Source organism: Ambystoma mexicanum, chromosome 12 (genome assembly GCF_040938575.1).
Source record: "Ambystoma mexicanum isolate Mex_15411 chromosome 12, UKY_AmexF1_1, whole genome shotgun sequence".
Taxonomy (NCBI): domain Eukaryota; kingdom Metazoa; phylum Chordata; class Amphibia; order Caudata; family Ambystomatidae; genus Ambystoma; species Ambystoma mexicanum.
The window spans coordinates 667,935,515-667,953,672 of record NC_090936.1 but is presented as its reverse complement, the minus strand read 5'-3'; the positions used below and the strand labels follow the sequence as shown (position 1 = coordinate 667,953,672).

At 43.2% G+C, this 18,158-nt stretch overlaps 1 protein-coding gene across 50 annotated transcripts in view; it reads left to right on the top strand.

Annotated features, from left to right (window-relative positions):
• Positions 1 to 18,158, top strand: part of LOC138513982 (mucin-19) — a 1,848,798-nt gene that overhangs the window by 1,021,171 nt on the left and 809,469 nt on the right. For all 50 annotated transcript variants that reach the window (XM_069629210.1, XM_069629207.1, XM_069629194.1 and 47 more), the window contains exons 54-55: positions 947 to 979; positions 11,812 to 11,844. In XM_069629210.1, the coding sequence (XP_069485311.1) occupies positions 947 to 979; positions 11,812 to 11,844 (66 nt within the window). The remainder of the gene's footprint in view (positions 1 to 946; positions 980 to 11,811; positions 11,845 to 18,158) is intronic.

Below are 18,158 nucleotides of genomic sequence, written 5' to 3'. Positions count from 1 at the left end.
TCCGTACTGAAGGTGGCAACATCAGCAGGAGACCTGGAATGTGAGTAAGGTCGGCAGACATGTAGTATTAGCACATGTTATTAAAATGGAGTCCAGCCATCCAAATGGTGCCCACACATGTCTGCTCCACCGATTGCTTCTTTTAATCTCGTGAGTTCCCAAACCAAGGGAAACAATAGTGTGGTAGAAAAAACTGCGGGCCTGATTTCGACTTATGATAAACCTAGCTCGTTGACACACAGCATTATGCAGCACTGTGAGCAGACCCCCAAATCATACACAATTGCCTCCATGTGATTGGGGCCATAGTGTGTGTCATGCACTTTGTGTAATGCAAATAAAAATGCATGGCATATTGACTCATCATTTTATATACATGCTCTTATTATGGGGTGAACAGTTTCAGTCTATAGATGTAAAGTGCATGCAATCATCTGCTTTCGTTACCTCGGTGGAATTGCATTCTGTTGTTGCATTCTGGAGCCAGACATTTTGTACTGCTGCAAAAAATCCTATGTTTCCATTCATTTTTGCACCTGGTAAAAGTTTGCCCCGGTGCTAATACCGTATAGTATAAGCACTGCGGCAAATATTCTTTGAAAAAATGTGTTTTTGCAATAGGTCAGTTTTTGCCATAGTGCTGATAAAGACTAAAGTTGAACTTGCTGTGGTGCAAGGTTTCTGTAATGCGGCTCTTGATTTGTATTGGATGTAGGAAATAAACGTTGGAACGTTATGTATACACTTGTTGCGGAATTAATATGAATGTTGATTCTTCCATGAGATAACAGCTAATATGTGCTGGAAACAGTTAACTATATTTAGCATTTTGAAGTATTGTCAGCCGGGCACGGAACACATTAGAAGTCCTGTTAGAAATGTACTTGCTGTGTGTAAAACATAAATCCTTTTCTATTTTCACTGACATGAATAATTTTCTTTTTAGCAACTGCTACCACTGTTCCGTGGACTACACCAGGTAGGTCTGACTTCTCACAATGATGTTAGCTCACTGCAGGGATAACTAGAAAACCAAGCCAGTAAAGAGGGTGTGTGTAGATTGGAACCTGTGCAAGTTAAGCACATTTTTGTTCAATGCTGTCAGAATGTGCAGGCCTCCCTGGAACCATGAAGCAACCCAACCCAACTAAAGGTCTCCTCAATCGAGAGAGACCTTCCTCTTGAAACAGATGTTCCCAAAAGTAATAGATCAAATGGCAAACCCTGCTTCAAATGGAAAGGCAATAGGGACCACCTGGGTTTTTCAAAGCTGTAAGAAAAAACAGACACTATTGTAAGATCAGGTGGGCACTAGGGTACTTTTCTCATACATGAGAGAACCCAATCAAGGTGTTTAGGGGTAGTGGACTGGATCCACTCAGGATACTTCTGGTGGTGACAAATTGTCGGTTGCAGAACGGGTACTATTAGCAGAAATCTGGGACCTATAGACTTAGATGGTAAAATATTGGACAGACACTCACCTAACAGTATTATGGTCCCTAGCCGGAGTCATCTCAGAAATAGGCCGGGGAGTCAAAGTGCAACACACATAATGGGAGATCCAGAAGCAAGTCAGTAGTTGGAGAAGCAGGATTTTGTTACCAAAAAAGACCATCCAAGAAGAAAGCGAAGTACAAAAGGGGTATCCAGCAGAGACATCAAAAGGAAGTAGCAAGATTCGACACACAGAAGATCCACAAACAGGAAATTCAGAAACAGACTGTTACATGAGAAAGGTGCATTTACTTCAATAGGAAGTGCTGGTGATGTTCAGATGACAGCATTTTGTTCCTGACAAAACTCTGAAAACAGTGGTGACAACGTGCTGAGGTCACCCGCTTACATGGGTGAGCATGTGGCGTATTCCGTTCCCCATACGGTAGGCAAGCAGTGCGTCGCTTGAGAGAAAAGCGCTGCAATAGTCTACATGGTAACTGCAACTGCCGCCAAACAGAGCGTACACCAGCAAGGCTCCGAACAAATGGCAGTAGATCAGGGCTAAGCAGTTCCTTTTTTGGCAGAGCAATGTGAACAGCCCCTACTTCTTGTGTCGTCATTTATGTGTCACCAGTCTATAAAACCACTGGCCAGTCTAACCCATGCAGATCAGGTAGGAGTAAGGCAATCATTGGACATTTTCCAGCAATTCCTCTGCGTATGTTTTACATCTTATAGTTTGTTTATTACTGCTTGAAAAAAGAGACATTAGAGAAGAAAGTTGAGGGGAAGAACCACCTCTTCTATGTTTTATGTATTTTCCTTTTCAAACATTGCCTTCTAAAATGTTCTACGTAATTGATATATGATTACCTCCATATCTGCATCAGCCTAGACCATTGCAATAAAGACAGGTCAAGGCTCATTTTATTCTTTATTGTATCCAACTACTTTGCCACCTTGCCACAGACTAATATTCTGCACCAAGCTATATTCAAATTGTCCACATACAATACCAGCATTTTACTGACGTTTCATTAGACCATCCACTGCCCCTACCTTATATTGTGCCTTCTCAACTGAGTACAGTTGGGCAAAGGGAGACACTAGACCGCAGTGGGAGAAAACCTACAGATCACGAGCAAGATAGTCTTCAAAGACATCTGAGATAATTATCAGTGCACTCAATAAAGGGAAGTTGCACATTTCAAAACAGCTCCCACTTTACAGATAACACCATCTCACCAAACCTCTGGGGGTGGACTCTCGGGATCAGTGATTGTCATGGTGATATTCATCTACATAATTATTATTATTTTTTTATTTTTTTATTTATTTAACGTGATTTTACGGTTATACATTAGACAACCTTTGATCACATGTTTTAACTTCATATTTAGAAAATAAAAAGAAAGAACGAACGAACGAACGAGAAAAGATAAGATAAGATGGATACAGAGACCTCAGCATTGTATATATGTCATGTCGGTTATAACAGTTTCCTCTAGTCCAATTTAGCCGGGTGATTCTTTATGATGATTAACAGTTTGATCAATGCTAAGGTTATTGATGTTTTTTCATTGGCTAGTAGCATTTTCCACCACATGTCCTTCAGTCTGTATCCATAGTTTTTAATGACATCACACATTATCAATGTTCTTTGATTCTCAAAAGTTGAAGAGTCCATTATCAGATGTTGTAGATTTTCAACTGATTTCCCTTCATTACATAGACGGCAGGTTTGGAGCCCTGCTTGTATGGTTTTGGACCATGTAGTTTCTTTAGTTTGAATCAGATTTAACTTGAATCGTAGGAATTGATCCCGGAAGAACCAATGAGGGAATATCTTCAAATAGTTCGGGATTGAATGTGGTTTCTGACTGATTTCCCATAGTTTGCCATATCCTTTGTACCTGCGTCTTTGCTCTTCGGTATTGAACCAATCTAATGAATAAAGTTTATTTTTGATTTATCAGGATTGTTCATTAAGTTTTCATTGGTTTCTCGTAAGGAATGTATGATGGTTAGACACTTTTCTTCCCATTCATTCAATATTGGCTCAGATCTAGTTGCCAGTGATTTATGTAAATGTAGGAAGCCTCCTTTTGGTTGATTATCTTTGCATTTCCTGTAAAATGCAAGCATCTTCCATTCCACAATTACTGCTAAAGAACTCAGAACATAAACCAATCAGCAGCTTTCTCAGCACTTTAGTTCTAAACTAACATGGTTCCTTGTGATTTGCTCACTGAGGGAGCACAAGATTTTGAGCAATCAGTAAATTCAGGTTATTTAGGGCAAGTGAGACCTAATCTCTAGATTTATGTCAGATTGAAAGTATACAGCAGTGCTTTTAATGAATCGAAGAAGATGCACTTTTTCCCCAGGAGCCGTGTATACCATTTCCATGATCAAGGCAAGGTTGAGTTCTATAAGATGGACAGTAGCAGCCAAGTGGCTTAAGCATAGATATGTAGTCATTATTCGTGTTACATCCATTCATGTTTATCTACTATGCAGATATAAATAGCCTATGGTTCATGAACCTTTCTTTGAGAGGATCACTGTCTATCGCCTACGTGTCACCCTCTTCTGAATTTCATTGGCATATATCTGGAAAATGAGGCCAGGTTGAATGCTATCCTTGGTTATTGGTTTCCCATGGATGAAAAACATTAGAATTTGATGAGTGATCCATGAAGAACTTGACATTCCATATATAGTTTAGGCGGGAGATCGTCAGCTTGACCACCTGTACCTTATTCTAAAATAAAATGAATGAGGAGCACTTCAGTAAAGTCCTACCCCTGACACAGTCTTCTAGCAGCACATGTTGGTCCAGTGATTCCACAGCATCTGTTAAGCGGTCTCGTAACATCAACAAAGCAAGTTATCCCTCATCAGTAGCTGAGAGTAAATCCCACATAGTATGGGCCAGTGTCATGTAGGTTGGCTGTGACAAATCAACTTCCGAAGCACCATTGATCAATGGATGAATATCGGTTTCTAAACCATCAATCAGACCCACACCCCTAGTACACCAGAAGGGACCCGAACAGATTGGAATACAAGTGAATTATAAGACCTCCTTGTACAATTTTTGGTAACGTGGACGAAACGTCCGGATTATCTCCACAAGGTTGTGGATCGTTGGTTAGTTGTAGCACAGCGAAAATTCAATTATTACCAAATGATAAAAGGGACTGTCCAGTCAAGGTTGTATACAAATATCTGCTTTATTATTACTACAACAGACAGTTCTAGCACACTACAAATACTGCCCACCCTGCAAGGGAACACAGAGGACAGACAGTTTCACGAAGGAAAGGGATGCACTCTGGATACGGACAGGAGGGTAGTTGGTAAAGTAATCAATCTTACTTTTCAAGGTTATTCGGTTCCAGCACCAAGGGGCTAAAGGATTGTAACTGTCTCTACGGGCCTTCGGAGAAGAACCAGGGGGGCAGAACCACAATGTACCTGGTGCTGAAGAAGTTCTTGGTGTTTGACAACATCGAGGCAGTTTGAGGGAACTTTACAGGCCTTGAAACAGAGTTAGTGGCGGGAGACAGCTGCGGGTACCAGGCAGCAGGTAGTTCGGGAAGCAAGGCTGGACAGATGTCTGCAGGCTGTCAGTTGCGGCGGCTGAGGGCCAAGAATCGTTGTCTCTGTGCTGGTAGGCAGATCTGGAATGCTGGTCCAGGTGGCTTGGACGGCTTTTGTGACTGTGGCGTGAGAACAGTCAGCGGTGCAGCCGGATGCGGTTTGAGGACTCAACTGTCTTGAAAATGTCCTTAAAATATAGATGCTGGATGATGCTTGTGTGGCACTCCTCCCAGCTTCTCCGCACACCGTGTATCGTCCTTTCAAGACGGACAGCCCAAAGCTCAGGGGAGTGATTGCAGGCAACAGCCTTGTTCTTTGTCCAGAGACTCTCCTGCACTTCCCACCTAGGAAGTTTGCTGGCATAACCTAGCAGGGCAAGATGTGTGCGGGCTTTGTACCGGTCCTGGAGCTACTGGATGGGTCCTCTGAGTCCAGTATCTCCCTCTGTTTCCTGGGAGATGTTTAGGGGAGGGATCTTGCTTCCCTCTTGGAACTCCTGGCCGTCCTTCACTGGCAGAAGACGTAAGGTAGACTTTACCTTCCGCCCGGGTCCAAATGAGTCCTTTTTCTTACAAAGTCGTTGGATGATCTTCTAAGTGAGACACTCAGCCCTCTTTTAAAGCCAAATGGGTCCCAGTGATTGGTGAAGGCTAAGCCCACATTAATTAACCAATCCTGGGTCCCCACCAACAATCTTCTTTTATGCATGAGGTCATGACCAGAGTGCTCTGCAACAGGAAAAGTTCAGGGGTGACAATATATACCCATGTCCCACCAATCCTCCTGTCTGTTGTAGATCAACGTGTCTCTCTGGTTAACTGAGCCCTTTGAGACTCTTGATTAAAGTGCTGGTCTCCCTTGAAGTATGTGGCAAGAGCAGACTTCTTGTCTCCCCCAAATCCCATAATTCTCCCCTCTGAAAGGGGTCAACTCTGCAGGGGTGTGCCTACGATAATTAGTGGACCCAGACATGCATTAACTTGCCTTTCATACCGAGGGGTGGGAACTAGCTTCAAGGTGACACATTCCATACTAAAGGGGTGCTAGCCCCGCCTTCTTGTTGTCTGTCCGGCAACCAAGCCTCCTCAGCAGGCTTGCCTCAATTATCTCTCATTAGTATGCACTGCCACCAGCCGGATTAGACAAAGGAAAAGCAGATCCATGGAGCCTTTGATGTTTGAATTAGGCTGCCCAAGGCTGGAGAAAGGTGTGCCTTCCCCCTTCTTGAGATTCTTTGATGTATCCGTGGCTGTCACATTCCAGCTGATTATGACAGGGGAAGATGGCACCAGTAGGCTGTGTCTACCTGGTTTACACGTGACTATTGCTGTTCGTGCAGTGTGCAGATAAAATGGGTGCGGAATGGCCGCATACATTTTGGAGGCTAATCTCCCATAATTAATTTTCCATTATCAAAAGATCAAAAAGCCCAGGCGAGCACACTCTCCCCGTATGGATGGTCTAATTCCTCACAATGGCAGTAGCCTCCAAACAATACTGCACTGATAGCATTTTTAAATAATCATTGCAAGAAATAGCAGGTATGAAAAATACCTTTAATTGAACAACGCTGTTTGGCTAGTTTATGCTTCTTAAGAATTCTTGTGGCTGAAACATGTTTCAAGGGGTCGGTTTGGATTTAACTGGAGCTCATCAGATCTACAGCTACTGGAGCAAGAGTGTTTTGATCCCTTTTAGAAAGTCTTTCACAACACTGATCCCAATGGGAACATGCCATTGCAGGATAATTCATGGTAGACAGGAGTATTTTTTCTGTCACAGGAGTGAACCTATACCAGGCTGCTGAATGATAAGTGAGAATTGGTGCTGCTCATAGCTCCACCAATGGAAACATTTTGCCCACTTTCTGTACCATGCCACAGCATTCATGGGGGTGTCATACATCAAGGTATAGCTGTACAGGATTACAATTTAACTATTATCTTCATGTGTGATGACCTGGGTGTGAAGCCACATCCTCTGCAGGTGCATGGAAGATGTCCACCAACGGCTCAACTCCAATCAACTGAAATGTAACTGCTCCAAGACTGTGGTGATGATTTGTGGTCCCCCCCCCCTCAGTAAGGGTGGCCAAGCCTCTTGGTGGTGGTGACCCAGCTCCTTCCTGGACTCCAAATCTGCGACGGGTGGTACAAGTTGAATGTCCTGTCCCAGCCATACATATGCAGTGTTTAGGAGTGTGAATATGCAGATCTCTCCTTGCACGCTTAGGTCAGTGCACTGAGCCAATGGTGTTTATTCTATCTGATCCTGGCTAAGGACTTTAGGAAGAAATCTCAGTTAATTCTGGCTATCACATAAAGTCCACGTATTCAAAACATTTATTAGGAGCTGATTAAACTCCTCCAAGGCAATATATATATATAGGAATTCCCATGACAAGCATAAAGAAGCTGTAGGGAATCCAAAATGTTGCAGCTGTCACTTACATGAAATTACAGGCCGATTGCGCTCTTAGATCCCTTGGGGAAAATATTTGCTAACATCATGCTTTCCAAACTGAACACCTGGTCATTAAAAGCGAAGAGACAAGTCATTAGGCAAACCGGGCTCGTCAAGCGAGTCGGGACCACTACAAATCTCTTCATTCTCAATTTGCTCAAACATGAGACAATCAGATAAAAAACCAAGACATATGCCGTTTTCATTGACTTACACCTCGCCTTTCACAAAATTAACAGAAACATGCTATGGGCCAAGCTGATGAAATGGGGATGTCCAAGAAACATTATCGAACCCATAACCCGGTTGAGCCAGAATGGCCTGGTAACGCACCCAATAAAAACTTGGCACGGGTTGAAACAAGGCTCCCCGCTTGCCGCAGCCTTGTACAAATTCAGACTTCGAAGAAACAGTCGCTTCCGACCTAGTCAATCCACCAAAACTAAATTCGACACCAGTTACGTCGATCCTCTATGCTGACGACATTGTCATTTTAGCTAAAACACCTAAAGGTCTGCGAACAGCACTTAACAACATCCAAGCATAAATGGTGGCCAATGAACTGGAAATAAATGTAAAGAAGACCAAAGTCATGACCCTGTCTCACTCTTTGGGTCCACCGATCAAAATACCATCCTTCTTCTTGATGAAAGAAAAAATAGACCAAGTCCAGACCATTAAGTACTTAGGGGTTTGGATCAACAAATCCTAAGTTGAGCAACCTTGGTCTGACCACCTGAAAACCAAAGCACGCACCTTAACACAGCAAGGCTTGATAATCCACAAAAAATTTGGGAAATTTTCACTGAAACCTATCATCTTGTTTTATAAACAGAAAGTGACACCCATTCTGACATATGGTGGCAAAACCATGATCAACCTACAGGTGGACATATGGGACAAACTAGAGCGAATCTTCTGGACAAAGGCTTTATAACTTTTGAACTCCATTCCAGCATCACGCATCAGATTTGAACTGGGCCTACAATCTCTCCATTCAATCATCTGATGGAAACAATTTGACCTGTTCAGGAAATTGATCAATAACGTCCGCATTCCGTCCTGGGACATCTTGCGGGCGAATCCAAGTAACATCAATGCCACTGCATTGAATAAATGGAAATAGTTTATTGATGTCAAACTAATAGAAAACGACATATCCATGGACACCCTGATCAATAGACCACAACGAGCAAAAGTCCAACTTGCAACACTGGATTGGATAACGACACAGAAGGAAAAAAATCAGTACTAACACTGAATTGTATGGGCGATGTCAGAGCCCTGAATGAGTTACCACATTACCACAATCTCTTTCCAGACCGTCTGATCCGTGACATCTTTATGCGACTAAGATTTAACGTACTTCCGACCCAGGAAAATCCTTGGGATCAGAAACCATTCAATTATCTGCAAACATACTACAACCGGCGATCAGACCTGCAGATTCTGTAAGCAGGTGGAATCCATTGAAAGTCTCCAGCATATCTTGATGCACTGCCCAGCACTTGCAGATAAGCGTCTCGCAATCGCCCAATCATACTTGAAAACGAATAAAACACTGGACCAGGAGGAGTGCTGGTCACTCATATTAACTGGTAACAACAAATCGATGATAACGGCCGTGGTCCGTTTTTGGCTGGATATTCAGCCTCAAGAAATGAACTGATAAATCTTGTTTTTTCTTTTGTCATTTTACTAATAACAAATGCATACATTTTACTTTTGACCTCATGAATTTAAGAAATGTATAAATGTAAGGTTTAAAGATATTAACCATATGTATTTTAAATTAAAAAAAAAGAAATTTGCATACTGGTAGAATATTTCACCAGCTGTGCGGACTTTACATTGGTTTCTTTGGCAAAGAAAAACAAATTAATGGCCCAGTTTACAGGACAGTGGGCGTTACAACCGCAAGAACCTCTGCTTTTTGTTTTAAGATTTTTACGTGGTATATGTTCCCTAGATCTTAAAGATATGCAACCAATAGACACCCAGTTATCCCTAAATGTGTTATGTACGGGAAGGAGATGGGACCATCTCTGTTCAAGCTGCCATTATGTGGAACACAAATTACTGTGGTCTTGGGGGAACTTGATCATCTATCTTTTGGATGGGAATTAAAACACATTTGTTACCAAGATTAATGATCTGCCAGGTGATTTATGCCTCTGTCACTATGTTTTCACATCAAAGTTCATGTGCTCTAAGTGCCAAGATACTTTGTCCAAGATGAATGATTTTTAGTTCAGAATTGTCATGACTGGGGGGTACCTGTTGCTGGTGGCAATAGAGGACATATCATTTAATTTGTTTTTTTTGCGCTTGCCTGGTAGTCCAATTCGGCATTGTGATCTCTTGAGTATCTACCCAGATATTGCAACTATGAATATGGACAGGGCTGATTCCTCCCACCAAAGTACACCTCTAGTACTCACTACTGAGAGTAGTGATCAGTATTGGAGAGTAATGATTTGCAGTGTCTGCTTATCTATCGAGGAAGAGCAGTCAATTTAGCCTGCCCTTAACCCACCTAATATGTTTCTAAAAAGGTAGCAGGCGCCCCTCTCCAGAAAGAACATGGCATGATAACTTGTTCTGTGTTTTTTTCCCACTTTGAGTGTTTGCAGGCATCGATTTTTGCTCACCCGTACCTTTCACAGATGGGAAATATACATTTGCATATCAGTCTTTGTCCCGCACTGAAATGTTATGGCAATTCCTTTCTGAACAAGAGTACCAACAGCAACCCACCTAAGTATAGTGAAGATACGGGGCAGAGTGTAGATGCTGCCGTTTAGTGCAGAAATCTCAATTTAGCACACTGTGAAGGAGCAGTGGATGCTTGCCCTCTTACTGCAGTTTGCCTTTTTCTGCAGTTTTAGGAGAATTACATTGATCAGTATCAAAAGCTCTGTCCGTTCATGTAATTTAATGTTATGTTACCTTGTATGGTGATCTTCTGCCATTAATATGATTTAGCTGCACAACACTTGCACTGACAAAGTGATGATAAGACAAATATTGAGTTGAAAATTCGATGGAAAGTCCGGAGTAGGTTTGAGGCACTATGAGCAGTGAATTTGAAGCATACAGTTAGACAACATGATATCACTTGTTTAAATTGTTGGGCAGTTATGCCGACCTTAATGATAAAAGGGTATTGAAAGAGATGATTTACAATGAACGTATGCGTTGATAATTCAGAATGCTTTGAGCTAATGGTGAGAAAGTACAAAAGAAAATGATTTCACATTTTTGGGCTGGTGTGGTCTAATTTATTCCCACAGTGCATTGTAATAAATATCCACGTGATGAGGAGAATATTGAACTGTATTATGGCCTTTTCTGTCTTATATTGAACTGTATTATGGCCTTTTCTGTCTTACATTTCTCCCACACGATTGGTGATACATGATTAAATTCTCCTAAAGAAAAGTCCATATGGTATCATGGTTTGATTTATTTGAGTATGTAAGTAAGGGCTTTTTCAGGGCTGTATGTTCTTTTTAAAGATATGGTCACTTTCTTTGTAAGGTTCCAGTACTGCTCAAAGTCCATCCATCCATCTAGCCATCCACCCATCACTCTGCCCCTCTTCACTCTTTCCCTCACCCACTCCCTCCCTCAATGAGATATCTTGATCTGAGCATTCTTCAATATATGTTTAAAGGAAACAGCAGAGGAATTACCTTAATTCTACCCAGGGATAAGGGGCATAAAGATAATCAAAAATTTTGTTGCTCATGGTATCTTTCATCCCAGTTGTCGCAGGAGTAATCTGGCATGTGATTAGATCAGACACCAATGTCAAAGTCTATAATATGTTATCATCCCTTGGGTTTTGATGGTGTAATTGTTTAGTGGACTACACTAGCCATTCTTTTGGAAAGAGAGAGTTTTAGTGTATTAGGGAATTCATAAATGCACTAAAGTGGCAGTGTTTGTTTAAGTATATAGGACAGTTGCACTATAAAAGTCACGGTTTTCATTTGTATTTCTAGTACTGTTCTAAAAAAGCTTTTCCATCATAATGCATTGATACATTCTTCCCTCTTTTTTATAGGCATTGTTCTAAGAATCCACTTAAACTTGACATTATAGGACATATTTATCTTGCTGTCTTAAAAGTTACTGCACCAGCTCCTACATTCTCTATTTCTCTCCCATTGCCTCTAACTATCTTTCTATAATCTATCTTTCCGTCTACCTCAGTGTTATATGATCCATACGTGACACATCAATTACGCAAATATCAACTGTTTACTTAAAATAATACATGTCTTCTTTTTTTTTTAGAAACAACATCCTATGGTCTTACAACCACAACAGGTATGTATCATGTAAAACACATTTTGCAAGAAGTACTTGAATGGGCAAACATCTATGTTTAAAAGTAAACATTGACACACGTTACCTTTTTCATCTTGCATCTACTAAATTTAATTTGTTGTGCACATTTTACCTAATTAATTTTACGGGCACCTCAGAAAAGGCAATTCTCGCCATTGTATGTTGCATTAGATTACTATGCATGCGAAGACACAAATATATTCTAATACTGCTTGATGGCTGGTTAAGCTTCATCCATTCAATGTTTTCATAAACCCAGGCTGCCAGGCCTGGTTAAGTGCCTTGTGGTGACGCAAGTGGTGAAGTATGGTTTAGAAGTCGCAGGATACTGCCTCCAATTTGACTATCACTCCTGTGGTATAGGCAGTGAGAACTGTCTTGCAATTAAAAGAGCTGATGTTCTGGCAAACAATGGGATATAGCTACTAAAGAGCAGAAGGTAGGCACAGTTAGCAAATGTTTGGTAAAGTAACTGCATATTGATAACAAGCCCTTAAAAAGAACTCTGGGATAGGATGGTTATATGCTGTAGCCAAAACTGTTAAATATTTCAGCGCCAAAAAACACAATGAAGGGAAAACCAGAAGCAATGCTTCTCAATCTTGGTCCCAGACTAGAGAACAACACCCAACATTACATCACTTCATATGAGACTCTCCTGTTCCCTCTTACAAATTTAATAATGGGATGAATACCCAGCTGTTTCAGCAACACTTCTTATCTAGCCACAATATCACCCTTTCGAATGAATTGTGTCCTCCCACATATTCCTCATCTTTTGATATTTCCTTTTCAGCTTCAGCTGCTTCGGAAAAGAAAATCCTCAACAGAGGGCGCTGTGCACTGGTCCTGTCCACTGGATGTTCCTCAAGGGCCTTTGTCCAACGGTCGACGTCAGTATATGTGCACGCGCAGCGCCCGTTGGCTTCAGTTCAATTTTTCCAACACAGCTTTTACTTTGAGAGAATTACGGCATGCTTCGGTTCTTCGAACTTAAGCCTAAAATGTCTTCACCGTCTGCTCCTTCAACATCTAAGATAGGTTTAAAAAAAAATGTCAAGACTCTGTGACAAAAATGTCAATTACCCATCCCTAGCACGTATGCCTATGGTGTCTGGGCACGGAGCATCAGGCAAAGACTGATAAGGCTCTAAGGGATCATAAAGGCAAATTAGGGGTGAGTAGGACCCCTTCCAAAACCCTTAAAAGTCTTTAAAAAAACAGTCATCTGACAAGTTGGGGGATTCTCCTCGATGTAAGAGATCCAAAAAAATATCTCGATCCATTAGTCGATCATGCAACTCTTTGTATTTGTCAAAGAAGGCAAAGAAGAGGCATTATAGATCTCCTTCAACTACGAGTGATTCTTCTCCTGAGAGGATCACATGCCCGACCAAATCCTCTACTCCGGTTCAGTGGGAAGAGTTTCACAGAGAAATGATAAACATGTTCTAGAGGGAGGCCCTGGCCCCCTTGAAGAAAGAGAAGAGAAACCATGCCCCTGTTGCTCTGCATAAAGACGACCAAGGTAATTTGAAGGCTAAATCATGTACGCCCTCGAGCCAGGGACGCAGGACCGAATCTCATTGAGGGCCATGAAGGCTTCGAACTGATGACACATCATTGAGGGCTTCCACAAGTCGAGAATCCAGCCTCTCGATGGCAATATCAGCAAAAATAAAGTCGACAACTGCAACGCTACCAGAGCCTACGGCATCAGAGTCATCAACGCCAGTGTCGAGATCATCGACGCCAGGGTCAAAGACTTCCATGTTATTGGCCTCATTGCCATAGTCGACGGCAGGTTAGAAGCCATCAAAGCTGCCAACGACAGAAGAGAAATCTTTGCCAAAGAGGGATTTCTTTAAGACATTATCCTCAATTTATGAGGAACATGAGCCTTTTCATGACAACACTCCTCCTTTTGGCCTACAGTATGGTACTCCAAATCTCCCAGAAGCCTTAATATCCGAGGAGTGCAGAATTAAAGATGTATATGATAACCTGCAGCCAGCCAGTGGTGCGGTTTTTCACCTGAGTTGGAGTTTGGAAAACCAGACATTTCTGATCATGATGATGTCTTATATAGGCAATTAATGAGCACGGTAGTTGAGTTTTTGGGATGGATCAGGTCTGCTCCCCCATTCGAGAAAGATGATTTAACAGACATCCTGGATCAAGGTCCACAGAAATATCCTATCTTGCCCTTCCATATTGCTCTGCAGAAAAGAGTTAGATCAAATTGGGAAACATCAGAGACTATTGCTGTAGTTAACAAAAACTTCTCCAAAAAGTATAGGCCATCCAGCAGTGACCCTGAATACTTGGCCAGGCATCCTACTCCGGAAAATTCAGTAGTCCAGGTGGCAACATCCACTAAACAGTCGGCATACCCCACTAGTCCACCAGACAGGGATTACAAGCATGTGGATGCTTGGGCGCAGAAGATTGTCACAGCAGGGAGCATGGCTTTGAAGTCTGCCAATGTCTATTGTACCTTGTCAAAATTCACATTCACCTTGTAGGACTTTGTAGCAATGGCAGCTGACCACATCCCCGAAGGGGAGGAACGAAACGGCTTCCTGACTATCATTAAAGATGGGAAAGAGGCAATGTGCGAGTGCCTACAGTCAGGTCTGGATACTGCAGACAGCATCAGCAGATCTATGGTGACAAGTACCATACAACGCAGATTTGTGTGGTTGAGAAAGTCAGGGTTTGCACCAGATGTGCAATCCAAGCTTCTCAATATGCCTTTTGACGGCTTTCAGCTGTTTGGCAGCAAGGCTGACGAAAGCCTGGAGAAGCTGCAGACCTTTAAAGTGGCAGCAAAGTCTCTCAGCGCCGCAATCAGACAGCCTCAACATTCTTACTCTAGTACATCATCTTGGAGGGTTAGGTCCTTTTGCTTCTACTCCTTAGTTGGAAGAGCAGGAGGACAGGTTAGTCATAGAGGCCAATAAATATTCCCTTTGGGGTGGACGAGGGAGAGGTACTAAGTCTGCCCAAACAGCAACTGCTTTACCTCAGCCACTGTTCCAGCCGCCTCTGAACCACTCTGAGACCTTAGCCCATCGGGCCCCTGTGGGAGGCAGAATCTCACAGCATCTGAAAGAATGGCAGGGCATTACTTCAGATGCATGGGCATTGGAAAATGTAGCCCAAGGTTACTTCCTTTTCTAAAAAGGCCTCAGGATCATCCACTAGGGAACAACTCATTAAAAATTCCAGATCCGCTCCTTGTGCAGGAAATCTTGACCCTGCTAGAGAAAGGTGCTATAGAACTTGTACCAGTAGCAGAGAGGAACAATGGTTGGTAATCCCCTTATTTCCTAATCCCCAAGACGGACGGAAGATTGAGGCCCATCTTGGATTTAAGAAACCTGAACATATTCCTCAGGAAGGACAAGTTCAAGATGCTTACCCTTTCTCATATCCTTCAGGCCCTCCAACTTCAAGACTAGATGGTGTAATTGTAACTTCAGTAAGCTTACTTTCATGTGTCTATCCATCACAAGAACAGAAACTGCCTGAGGTTCTCAATTGGCAACTCTATTTTCAGTTTCAAGTTCTGCCATTTGGGCTGACCTCCACCCGAGGGTCTTCACCAAGTAAATGGCAGTGGTGGCAGCGAGTCTCAGTAGAGGGGGATTCACGTCTACCCCTACTTGGACGATTGGCTGATCAGGGCACGTTCTTCTGAACAAGTCCTGGAACATCTCAACGTCACCTGCCACTATCTCCGCAGACTGGGCTTCTCCCTCAATTACAAGAAGTCCCACATGATGCCATCTCAAAGACTCCAGTTGATCGAAGCAGTCATGCATAGAACCTTGTGAAAAGCCTCACCCCGCGAGGGGAAGGCTCAACACATTTTGCAGATGGTCACTAAATTCCAAAGTGCTCAGCGTCTTCCGGCCTTTGACCTTTTGAGGTTGTTCGGCCTCATGGCATCCTTTATTTATCTGGTGCCAGAGGCTTGCCTGAGAATGAGATCTCTTTAATGGGCTCTCAGAACACAATGGATTCAATTCTCGGGCAAGATGTCAGACCTAGTTCAGGTTCTTAACAGGGTCGCACATGTTCTCCTGTGGTGGGCATGCACGGACAATATTCTGAAGGGAGAACCTTTTTGGCAACCATGGCCAGAGATAATTGTAGTGACGGATGCCTCACTCACAGGGTGTGGATCCCACGCCAAGGACTGACAATCAGCAGTCATTGGTCTCCATTGGAGTCCGAACTACATATCAATCTTTTGGAGCAGAGGGCGATCAGACTTGCGCTGAAGGCTTTGCTGCCTTCTGTTCTGGGAAAGAATATCCTGATAATGATGGACAACACAGTGGCCATTTACTACCTCAACAAGAGAGGAGGTATAGGGTCACTACCACTGTGCAGAGTAGCAATGCAGCTCTGGTTCTGGGCAATACAAGAAGGAATCTCCTTATCAGCAGTTAACCTAGCTGAAGAGGAGAACACGGCAGTGGACGCTCTGAGCTGGCAGAGCACGGTCTCCCATGAATGGGAACTATCTCAGGAAGTCCTTCAAGAGATCCTCACCCTTGGGGAAACCCCTCAAGTGGATCTGTTCCCAACCAGTGTCAACCGGAAGTACAAACTGTTCTGCTCCAGGGAATTTCCCTCAAGAGGAGCTCTAGAAGACGCGTTCATAGTGGACTGGGATTTTCCACTGCTATGCGCGTTTCCTCCAGTCCCCGTCATTCCTCATGTGATCAGGAGGTTGAGAACATTTGGGAAATCCATGATCCTAATTGCCCCAGATTGGGCCAGGAGGACATCCTACCCGGACATTCAAGACATGTCCATCTGCCCTCCAATGCATCAACTGCGAAGAGAGGACCTTCTCTCTAGAGAGGATGGTCGGGTTCTCCATCTAGAGGTCAAGAAACTCAATCTTCATGCATAGTTTCTGAGAGGTTGAGATATAAGGACTGGGACCTCCTAGGTGACCTAATGGGGATTTGGCTTTGAGCCAGAAGGCCAGCAACGAAATCCTTGTACTGCTGCCGTTGGAACAAATTCAGCAACTGGTGTAGGGAAAAGGATGTTGACCCATTTCAATGCGATACACCTATGGTGTTATCCTTTTTGTTACATTTAGCAATGATGGGGGCCCAGATTGGAACCATAAAGGATTATATAGCAGCGCTTTCAATTTTCAAGCACTCATTGGAGGAAACTTCATGCTTTAAATTCCCATTAATCATACAATTTCTTAAAGGACTGTGAGAAAGGTGTCTCACCCGCTAGTCCACAATGATCTGTGTCATCCAGGTGGCCAGGACACGGCCATCGCTATTGGATCTAGTTCCTTGGGGTGGACCAGTAGGGGAGGATCACCTGGATGGGGGCGTCTTTGGGGAGTGGAAGTGGGACACCGACCCGGGAGACGCTGTAACCCCTTTCTTATAACACCTTTTCCCCAACCTACCCCATAGGATATTTAGAAGCTCTAACCCCCCTACGACCCTTTCCAACACAAACACTTTCTTACACCGAGAACGACAGCGGACTAACACCAGAGCCATTTACCTGACATTTTCCAACACAAGGGTCAGGCAGAGTCAGGCAATTGACAATAACTACACACACCTGATGGCCCTTTCCCTTCCCAACAGGGATAAAAGGCGTAGCAAGGGAGCATACATTGAGCAAGGCGATCCGCCCAAGGAGACAGTTATTTCAGGATGGCAGTTCAAAAGGAGGAGAAAGGCGGCGGCAACTGAAAGGATGACAAAGAGGGAAGTGTCCTTGTGCTTCCCGACCCACACCCGCGAATCCTCCGTGAAAGGAATCATAAGTTTGGGAACTACAGCTAGCATGTGGTGTAAAAGATGTTAACGGTGCACAGGATCCTCCCACATTGATAACCAAGGCGGGGAGAGACGCTTGCTACCGTGGTACCATCTTTGAAATCCAGATGCAAGAAATGCCAAGCAGTTCATCACAGCCGGTGAGACAGAGGGGAGAGCCCATAGTAAACCGAATTGTCATGAGCGGCACAGCAACTTATCGTGAATCAAAGAACAAAAGAACTTGTGTGTTACTGAACTGTTAAAAACCAAAGGAAATACCAGCTGCAGAGTGGTCCGGCGCCAAGTGGGCTCTTATTCAAAAGACTCTGGCTGGTCCCCTTTCGTGGAAACTATAGACTATAGATACCTACGAGAGTCTGATGTGACAGTTTAAGTGGTCATACAAGGGTTGAGTAAAACCCCTTGTACACTCGAAGGTCTTTGACCCATAGCCAAGAGGAAAGTTAAGGGAAG